The sequence below is a fragment of the Zingiber officinale genome, chromosome 5B (genome assembly GCF_018446385.1).
Source record: "Zingiber officinale cultivar Zhangliang chromosome 5B, Zo_v1.1, whole genome shotgun sequence".
Lineage (NCBI taxonomy): Eukaryota > Viridiplantae > Streptophyta > Magnoliopsida > Zingiberales > Zingiberaceae > Zingiber > Zingiber officinale.
Genome location: NC_055995.1, coordinates 80,710,469 through 80,721,632, shown reverse-complemented (window position 1 = coordinate 80,721,632; position 11,164 = coordinate 80,710,469). Strand labels below are relative to the sequence as shown.

Sequence of the window (11,164 nt, the reverse complement as noted above, 5' to 3'; positions counted from 1 at the left end):
TCGGTCGACCAAAAGTATCAGTTGACCGAACGAGGCTTATAAAAGGACCTCGAGATCAGCATCGAGAGAACAACTCCTTCTGTACAATCCTCTGCTCATGCTTCTACTATTTTGTGCCTCAAAACTACATGTGCAAGCTACTACGCTAAGAAGTACCGATGAGCTTCATCTTTTACTCTTTGTCAGTATATTTTTATTTTTAGCTTGTATTATTTACAAGAAGATAATAGTATGTTACTATCTTCCTTTTTATTGTACGAATTGTTTCTTTTCAAAAGATGCAAGAAGAAGAATTATAGTGAATTTTGCAATGGCGCGATCAAGGATCATGAGTCTTAGAGTAGAAGTCGATATAGGATCCGAATCAAGTAATGACTTGAGTCATCTGTATTGATTTTGCTTTTATATTCTGCTACTACTTTGATATTTATTTATTTTACGAATCGATATAAAAATAAAAGGTTTTTAAACGAGTAATATTCATCACCCTTTCTATCGCGTTTTCGATCCTTCAAGGATCACAGTCGGGAATTACAACTTAAAATGAAACGAATTACCATTAGTTATGTAATGTAGGAATTGATGTGCAAGTTCCTGCAAATTATATAAGCAAAAACTGGTAAGAAAGTAGCTAGGACTTGTGCGTTGTAAGATATATCAGAGCTAAAAAATATTGTACAGACCTGAAAAATAGACAATGAAGTGAAAAGACATACGATCAAGAATAGAGAGGGGTGCTTAACAAACCAACGTCGGCTATGCATTCGTGGCAGTTTGGGGAGCTTCCAGCCAGTTCAAGAATAAGCATGAGATTGTAAGTTGTGTTTAGTTTACAGCGCCTTTGCTTTGCTTGTCCTATGGTAATATAATATTAAAATATATATATATATATATATATATATATATATATGTTAAAAAAATAAGGTAAAAGCAGCTCAGACGAGTAAAAAAAAATTATTCTCGTGTGGTCTTGTAATCACGAAATTCGAAAAGTAGGAATAAGTTTTTGCAATACAGATAAAACTATCCCACCGGGAGCCTCTTATATTATATTAGCTGGCCCTTTACTTATTGGCTTTTGCTTGCCTCTTCCAGCTAAACAACCACACCTATCTCATTGGTCAAAATTGGCACTGAAGCACACAAAAAATTTAGACTCTTACCTAATTAACAATGGAATCGTCTTGTATGAAAAAGTGATTTAGCTAAGGACAAACTAATACCACTTCCATATTGATTCATACGAAGACCTCTACAGAAAATGGATCTTCTTTGCTAGCTAATTGATCAAGAGCTTGGATCTTCTTTGCTTGCTAATTGATCAACAGCTACAATCAGATTAACAATAATAATAATAACAACATAATCTTATCCTAGATAAGGTCAGCTATAGGGAGGAATAAGGTCAGCTATATAGAGGATCCTTTTATATGCATGCACTTTCTCTTATTATATCATCATTTATATAATAACAACAACGTAACGAAGCTTTTTCCCACTAGGTAGGGTCGGTTCTATGAATCCTTTTACGTCATTGAGCTCTATCTCCTATTATATCATCATCTATATTTAAATAAATTTTATCTTGTTTATTGTTGCTAAACAAGTCTTTTTTGATCTTCCTCTTCCTCGTTTGATATGCATGTTTATCATAGTTTCACATCTTCTAACTGGAGCATCTAAGTACATGTCCATACCATCTTAAACGTATCTCTCGGAGTTTTTCCTCAATAAATGCAACTCTGACTTTCTCTCTAATGCTCTCATTTCTTATCTTGTCCATCCTCGTATGTCCATACATCCACTTTAACATCCTCATCTCTGTAATATCATCATTTATATTTAAATAAATTTTATCTTATTTTATTATTATTAACTTTTTTATGTTCCTTTTACTCGTTTGATATAAACATTTGATATAGTTTTACATCGCCTAACTGGTTTATTTATTGGTCGTTTAAGTATATGTTCGTACCATCTAAGACTTGTCTCATGAAATTTTCCTTAATAGGTGCAACTCGGACTTTTTCTCTAATATTTTCATTTCTTATCTTGTTCATCCTTGTATGCCTGCACATTCACTTTAATATCCTCATCTTGTCATAGCCCAACATTCAGTTCTATATAGCATAGCAGATCTAATTGTTGTTTTGTAAAATTTTCCTTTCACAAAGAATACTTGACGCTCTCCTACTTTCAATCATTCCGATTATATTCTATGTAAGACAAATCTCAATTCTCTATCTTTTATAAAAATAATCATAAATACGTTAAACTCTGTTACAAATCACTCGTCATTTCCTATTCTAACAATTGTCTTATTATATATAATATTACTAAACTTAAATTTCATATATCTTGTTTTACTCTACTAAGTATGAAACCTATCACTTCTAGCACTTTCCACTAAGATAGGGACTTAAAGTTGATTCTTAATGTAACCTATCTTTATGAAAAATGCTTCGGTTAATCAGTTCAAAGTCTTCACTCATGTCATTATATCCTCATACATATTCTAATTATTTATTAATTAGTTCAATATACGTTATACTAACACCTTTCTTTTTTTAACATTTTCCATATAATTTTCCTTAAAACTCTATCATAAGCTTTTCTAGGTCAACGATACCATAAGTAAGTTTTGCTTTCATTCTTGCTATAACTTTTATTGTCAACCTCTCAGATATAAATCTAAATTGATTTCAATCATCGTGACATCCATCCTTAATTTTTTTTAATAATTATTCTTTCTGAGAGTTTAATGATATGATTTATTAATTTAATTACCCTTATACTTTGTATAATTTTATATGTTTCTTTTATTTTTATATAAGAGAATTTCTACTATATAATAGGACAAGGAATTAATTATAGATAGATACATATCTTGAAAAAACAAATCTCTTTTATTCCTAGTCAATTAGCGGTCACTTATAAATTGATCTTATAATTTATCTCCATTCATACAATGTGAAAATGAACTATAAAAAATACTTGATATAAATAGTAATTATTTTTTATTACAATTATATAAGAGACCTAGAATTAATTTGATATTTTTCTCAAATATATTCAAATGTACAAGAAGAAAGGGCTTTTCTCGTTGAGTCAACTTTCAAAATAATTGTCAATCGGTGAGGTCGATCGGGATGACGAGGTTGTTTGGGGCAATTGGCAGGAACCGTTTGATTTGGGCGAGACTGTGGTCCCAGCTGCTGCCGTTCCTTTGAGTTCCTTGTTATTTTCTTCCATTCCGTTCCCCTTTCCGCCGAGGTAAACAAAGCCAACTGATGACAGTCAAACTAGTCATTCCACCGCCCATGGTTTATGTTTTTTAAATTTTCTTATTGATTATTTCCCTTTTTAAAAAAAAGAAAAAAAATCAGAAAAAAGCACCATCACGCAACTACTATTTAAGCCACCCGCCATTTCGCATCGTCTTCTCAAGCTTCGTCCTCCTCCTTCGACGGAAGCAGAGATGATGCTTCTTCCCGACGTCCACGAGAGCGGAGCCTCCTCCACCATCACCTCCTCGTCGTCGTCCTCCTCCTTGTCCTCCGTGACTACCTCCTGTTGTCCCAATGCCACTCCGCCGCCGCCATCCAGGGGCGCCAGATCCAATAAGCGGGAGGCCCCCGCCGCCGCAGTCGTCGGAGAAACCAACAAGCGGAGGAAGGACGGGAAGCACCCGGCGTACCGCGGCGTGCGGATGAGGAACTGGGGCAAGTGGGTCTCGGAGATCCGGGAGCCCCGCAAGAAGTCGCGGATTTGGCTGGGGACGTTCCCCACCGCCGAGATGGCGGCGCGCGCGCACGACGTCGCCGCCATGACCATCAAGGGCCGATCCGCCCACCTCAACTTCCCCGAGCTCGCCGCCGCGCTCCCCCGCCCCGCCACCGCCTCCCCCAAGGACATCCAGGCCGCCGCCGCGCTCGCCGCCGCCGCGCTCGCGCTGCCGCCGCTCTCAGATTCGCCAGCGACCCCCTCGAGCCAGGACGCCGCCGCCGCCCCAGCCGACGACGATGAGGTGTTCGACCTCCCGGATCTGTTGTTCCTCGACCTGAGAGAAGAAGGGTTCCGCTGCTCGTCCTCGATCGGGACCGATTTCCCCATCGAAGAACCATTCCTGTGGGAGTACTACTAAAGCTCTCTCCCCTCGCATTCCCGAAACCCTAATTTTCCACATCTCTGACGGCGCGCAGCAAAAAAAGCAATCGATCAAAACAAAGGTCAAATCTTTCGCTTTTCCCCTCAACAAATAACTGGATTCAATGCTCTCTCCTCGATCTCCTCTGCTTCCATCTCCATTTTCCTCTTCTTCTTCTTCAATTCCTCAATAAGAGCTCGAATCATTAAGCTTTGGAATCAAGATCTTCCATTGCTGATGAATTGTAAAACATTTATTTCAACTGTTTCCCTCAATTCCCCCCTTTCTTTTTCTTCCTTTTTAATCCTATCGTATTTACAAACAATATTATTTTTTTAAAAAAAAAACTTAATTATATTTGCATTTATGTAAAATATTTAAAAATTTGATAATTTATTTTTTTACGATATGTCTTTCCCATCTACCTATCTATATTGTTACACATTACCGAATCGAACAAGTCGTTAGCATATGTGTGATCGAGAAAGCGACACACAGAAGAGATTCGAAATAAGAATCGACAGCCATTGACATCAAACTTTCTCGATTATTAAACCAATGTGTAACTTTCACATCTAAATTATAACCTCCAGACAAAAAAAGAAAGGGGCAATCATGCATTCAATCGACTACTTCCCGTGAATTTGTTTGTAGTGTCCCAACTCTCAAAAGCGTAAACCACGTGATTGTCATGGCCTATTTCATTCAAATATTTTTCAATAAATGAGAAATCCATATATGAATTTAATAGGATACTCGGATGGTGCATCACACGGACAAGATCAGAATTTTTTTTTAATTCATTCTTAGTAGGAAATAAGTTGCTTCTATTTAAGAGGTCATTTGATAGTATGATTTATCTCCCTTCCATAACATTTTGGGACAAATAGTTGAGGACATATGAAATAAGCGTTATCACCTTTTGTATCACATAATAAGGTAAAAATTAAAAGAACTCTCTATTTTTTTTAATTATTAAAGGAGTGCCCTTTTTCATTTTTTCTCTCAAAAGGGCTTCCGTTTCCACTATTCAGTCATTACATTTATTCTCTTGCCTTCTAATATTATTCTTATTATCATATCCTACCTAAATTTTAAATCAATTAGACACGTTATAACTGTTACAATATGAATGTTACGTAAGCATGTTAAATCTATAGTTGTAGTAATTACGAAACAATAACTACTCCAACAAGATTGAATCTACATGTGTAACAATTATAATTTTATAGATACTATAATGTAAATATTTTTTAATAGATTAAGTATACATTATAGCAACTATAAAATCATAGTTGCTATGATGCATTCGATTAGTTTAAATTTAATACTAAAGGAGATGAGGGTAAATATACATGATTAAACAGTAAAGAGTAGCACTCTTTTGATAAAAATGATTAAAAAAATGAAACATCCTTTTAACTATACCCAATTTAATATTATTTTTTATTTTGTAAAAAAAATCATCCCTGATATGGGTTATGATGAGTGAGCCTTTCAGGTAAAGTGAAAGCTAAAGTTGTGAGGTTAAGTTGATGCCTGAACTTGATTGAGCATGAGTTTCCTTGCATATGACCAAACGGAAAAAGTCGGCAGGGCCCAAAGATGCTTAGCCTTAGTTAGGTCGTAATATACAACCGAGCGAAGGTCGACTATGAAAGATATTCTCTATGTGTGCTCGATCGAGTAATGTAGACCGGGCGAGCATAAAAGCACTTAACATCATACAGAGTTCTAACATATGATCAACTGAGTGAAGGTCAACCGAGAGAGATACTTTCTATGTGTGCTCGACCGGGCAATGTAGACTAAGCGAGCATAAAAGCACTTAACATCATATAGAGTTCTTAACATATGATCAACAAAGCGAAGGTCGACCGAGCAAGATACTCTTTGTGTGCGCTCAACCGGGCAATGTAGACCAAGTGAGCGTAAAAGCACTTGGCATAACTCAAGTATTCTTAATGCTTGACCGGCCGAAATATATTCTTAATGTATCATCAGCCGAGATATATTCAACATAAGGTATTCTTAATACATGACCGGCCAAAATATATTATTAATGCAAGACCAGCCGAGATATATTCTTAATTCATGACCGGCCGAGATATATTCTTAATGCATCACCAGCTGAGATATATTCAACATAAGGTATTCTTAATGCATAACCGACCAAGATATATTCTTAATGCATCACCGGCCGAGATATATTCAACATAAGATATTCTTAATGCATAACCGACCAAGATATATTCTTAATGCATCACCGGCCGAGATATATTCAACATAAGGTATTCTTAATGCATAACCAGCCGAGATATATTCTTAATGCATCACCGACCGAGATATATTCAACATAAGGTATTCTTAATGTATGATCCGCCGAGATATATTCTTAATGCATCACTGGCCAACATATATTCAACATAAGATATTCTTAATACATGACCGGCCGAAATATATTCTTAATGCTAGATCGGCTGAGATATATTCAACAGAAGAAGAAGGGGGCATTCTCAAGATACGACGAGCTTAATGATCGACTAGTATATATCTAAACAAATAAATAGTTGACAACCTTATGACAGCCTGGCAAACATATTCTCTCGAAGTTTCTTCATTCGTTAAATGGTTACAGCCATATACTCTTCTACATATGTCATAATATCAAGGATGCAACTCATAAACGATAAAGAGGGTACATCTGGGGTAGTAAAAAGATTCCTTAAAAGGATTATTACACAAAGTCTATGTTGTACTTTGCTCATCTTCTAACAAACTCTAACAAACTGAGGATCACCTCATGATCACGGAAGTTATGTGAAGCGATATAAAAAAGGAAATCCTCTCCGTTGGTCGGGTACGCAAGCACAAGCACTTGCATCTTTCTACTACTGTTCTTCTTCTTCTTCTTCCACCTTCAGGCGAGGAACTGACTTGAGCATCGGAGGGCCTAGCCAGGGATTCTTATCCCGGTCTTAGGTCACTAACGTTTTGTTGGATCGTCGAAGTGTGCACAGGGTGATCGGAGAGTTCCTCCAGATCTTAGGAAGCTCGTCATTCTTCAGTTACCAGAGCTAGTGCGCCATCTCATCGCCTTCAGACATGATCAAATTTGGCATCGTCTGTGAAAAAAATCACCTGAATCTGAAGCTTTATGATGGAAGAGACGGGAAAACTCAATATCGTAACCTTAACACAAGAAAATCTAGAGATACTCATCAATGCAAGAGCGCAAAAATTGATTCAACAATAACAAGCTAATATGGGAGGTATGCAACCACCACCCAATCCAAAAGTATCGACTAATACTCTTCAAAGGGAGAGGCTAGAAGAGGATCGGACTCGCTTACTCCCTGCACCTCTCTTACTAGATCGACGTCATAGAGTACTTTTTCACACACCCTTAAAACAGAGGGGCCAAGGTGTAATCCCTCAAGAGTCTTCTAGAGAAGTGCTCGTATGAGATCGATATAAAGGCAAGGTTGTAGCTAGCGGCAGTTCTCCTGAACGGATTGCTACCCTGTTCTCTCAAAGGGTATTGGATGATCCATTATCCAAACGATATTAGAACTTAAATATTGGAGAATATTTGGGAACGATTGATCCGGAAGATCATCTCCTCAAGTTTGAGCAAACCGCCCTTCTTCAGCAATTAATAGATGGTGTAAAATGCTGGATGTTCCTCACCACCTTCGGTGGCGCAGCTCAACAATGACTCAAATGATTACCAGATAATTCCATTTGCTTATTCAAGGATTTCTATAAGGTATTTCTTCACCACTTTTCTAGTAATCGGCGATATCATAAAACTCCTTAGAGCCTCTTCTCACTCAAACAAGGGCCTAAGGAGTCCATTCGAGCCTACATTAAAAGGTTCAATCAGGTGGCTATGGATGTTGCTACAGCTACCACAGAGATTCTAGTAAATGCTTTTTCTCAGGGGCTTAATGATAATGACTTTTTCAAGGATTTGGCTAGAAAGCCTCCAGTCAACTTTGATTTATTAATTGAAAGAGAAACTTAATTTATTAATCTGGAAGAAACTCAAGCTGCTTGAAAGAAGGAGGTGATCTCACCTATGCCTGCCCCCGAGCACCCTATAGAACCTGCTCCTCCGTCTAAAGGACCTCAGGCGGATCCTCAACATCATCAGCCTAAACTAAGGCCTCAAGCCGTACAACATTCGGGAGTTCCTCGAGAAATCCAACAAAAATGGTGCACGTATCATCAATTAACTACCTAGAGTACAGAGGAATGTTATGCACTGCAAAATCAGCAAGAAGGTAATCCTAGATATCATTGGTGTTCACCAGCCCCAAAATGTCGACTGTATCAAAGATAGAATAGCTCGCTCAAGATTGAATACCAGGCGACCGGGCCACAATCGGGAATTTTACAAATCCTGATCGAGCAAGCCCAAGAACCCGCTCAGGCACAACCAGAACAATCATCAGCTCGACAAGAGGAGAATCGCAATATTGCCCCCGGGGGTAATATTCATATGATAGCTAGAAGGCCCACTGATGGTGACTCTAATCGAGCAAGAAAGTTACATGCTCAGCGTTTGGTCATCCATGAGGTTGGGTCCAACATTGAACAAGCGGTCGGGCCAGAGATAAACTTCGGACCCAAAGATCTAGAGGGGGTAGAAGTATCCCTTGATGATGCATTGATAACCAAGGTTGTAATAGCCAATTATAATATCTCTTGCACTTTCAGTGATACAAGTAGTTCTGTCAATATCATTTTCAAACAGGCTTTTGATCAGTTGCAGATTGACCCGAGCAAGCTTCAGCCTATGTCAACTCCTTTATATGGGTTCACCGGGAATGAAGTTCAACCACTGGACCAAATCAAATTGGCTATATCTCTCGAAGAAGAACCCTTGATGAGGGCACGCTGATCGATTTTTATGATTGTGAATGTACCCTTTGATACAACGTCATTTTGGGTCAATCAACCTTGAATGAATTCTAGGTTATCGTTTCAAGTTTCTACTAGAAGATAAAATTCCCCATAGATGATCAAGTGGGAGAAGTTAAAGATAATCAACTAGTGACTCGTAAGTGTTATGTGGAGATAATAAAAACAGAACCTACTGCCGCTCAAAAAATTCAAAGAATGGAAGTCAATGTCATTCAAGAGAAGTCACCCGTCCTAGTATATGAAGAAAAGGGGAAAGTATAAATTCAGGCTGGTCGATCGGAAGCAATCACGTACATAGTTGCCAACCTAAATCCCGACCTTAAAACTGAGCTGGTGAATTGTTTGATGAATAACAGTGATGTATTTGCCTAGACACCCAAAGAGGTAATCGACATATCTCTTGTTGTCATGGAGCATATATTGCATGTCTACCTTGATGTTTGTCCGGTCAAGTAGGAGAAGAGAGATTTTGGGGATGACCAGAACAAAATCATTAAAAAAGAAGTAGACAAGCTTTTAGAAATAGGATATATCCTGGAAGTGCAATTTCCAAGCTGGCTGATTAATGTTGTTTTGGTCTCTAAACCTAGAAACAAATGGAGAGTATGTATTGATTTTAGGGATCTTAATAAAGCTTGCCCAAAGGATTATTACTCATTGCCTCGAATTGATCAAGTGGTAGATTCTACTGCTTGCTGTGAATTTATATGTATGCTAAATACCTATTAAGGATATCATCAAGTTCCTCTCGCTAAGGATGATCAAGAAAAAGTTATCTTCATAACTGCTGAAGGCACTTACTGTTATAATATTATGCCTTTTGGATTAAAGAATGTAGGAGTTACTTATCAAAGACTTATGAATAAAGTCTTTAAAAAGCAAATTGGGTAGAACCTGGTGGTTTATGTGGATGATATTCTCCTTAAATCCCTCCAAGCCATAAATTTATGTGCAAATATAGAAGAAACTTGTAAAACTTTAAGGCAGTAAGGGTTGAGGCTTAACCCTAACAAATGTTTGTCCAGAGCTAGAAGTGGAAAATTTCTTGGTTACATGGTGACTAAGCGAGGAATAGAAGATAATCCCAGCAAAGTCTGAGCATTACAAGATATGGCCCCTCCACGAAATTTGAAGGAGGCACAAAAACTAATTGGTCAAATTACCGCTTTATCTCGCTTCATTTCTCGGTCGGTCGATCGACGTCTTCCCTTCTTCAAAGTATTGCATTGAGCAACCAAATTCCAATGGAATGAGAACTATAACAAGGTATTTGAGGAGCTAAAAAATTATCTCTCTACTCTTCCTATATTAGCTAAGCCAATTGTGAGTGAAACTTTGTGGATTTACTTGTCAGCTAATGAACATACTGTTAGCTCAGTATTAGTGAGACAAGAGGGGAAAGAGTAACAACCTGTTTAGTTTTAAGTCATTTATTAAAAGGAGCAGAGTGTCGTTATACTACACTCGAGAAGTTGGTCTATGGATTGGTCTTGGCTGCTCGAAGGTTGCGTCCTTATTTTTTTATCACATTTAATTATAGTATTAACAAATAGTACATTAGGTCGAGTACTTATCAATCCAGAGGCGTCCGGAAGATTGATTAAATGGACAACCGAACTTAGCGAATATGATATACAGTACCAACCCCGAACGACCATCAAAGCCCAAGCTTTAGCTGATTTCATGATAGAGGTACAAAAGTTTAGAGACAGAAGAAACTTGAAAAATATATGTTGATGGATCTTCCACTCGGCAAGGTAGTGGAATAGGTATTTAAGAGGATGAGTTGATGCCTGAAATTGATCAAGCATGAGTTTCTTGCATAGGACCAGACGGGAAAAGTCGGCAAGGCCCAGAGATGTTTAGCCTTAGTTAGGTCATAATATACGACCGAGCAAAGGTCGATTAGAGAGATATTCTCTATGTGTGCTCGACCGGGTAATGTAGAACAGGCGAGTGTAAAAGCACTTAATATCATACAGAGCTCTTAACATATATATGATTAACCGAGCGAAGGTCGATCGAGCGAGATACTCTCTGTGTGTGCTCGACCGGGTAATGTAGACTGGGCTAACGTAAAAGCACTTA

General features: G+C 37.9%; 1 protein-coding gene across 1 annotated transcript; it reads left to right on the top strand.

Moving 5' to 3' along the window:
* The first annotated feature begins 3,430 nt into the window (after positions 1-3,430).
* Positions 3,431-5,172, top strand: LOC121984672 (ethylene-responsive transcription factor ERF039-like). The gene has a single exon (XM_042537740.1). The coding sequence runs from the start codon at positions 3,479-3,481 to the stop codon at positions 4,142-4,144; it is 666 nt and encodes a 221-aa protein (XP_042393674.1). The 5' UTR covers positions 3,431-3,478; the 3' UTR covers positions 4,145-5,172.
* The last annotated feature ends 5,992 nt before the right edge of the window (positions 5,173-11,164 follow it).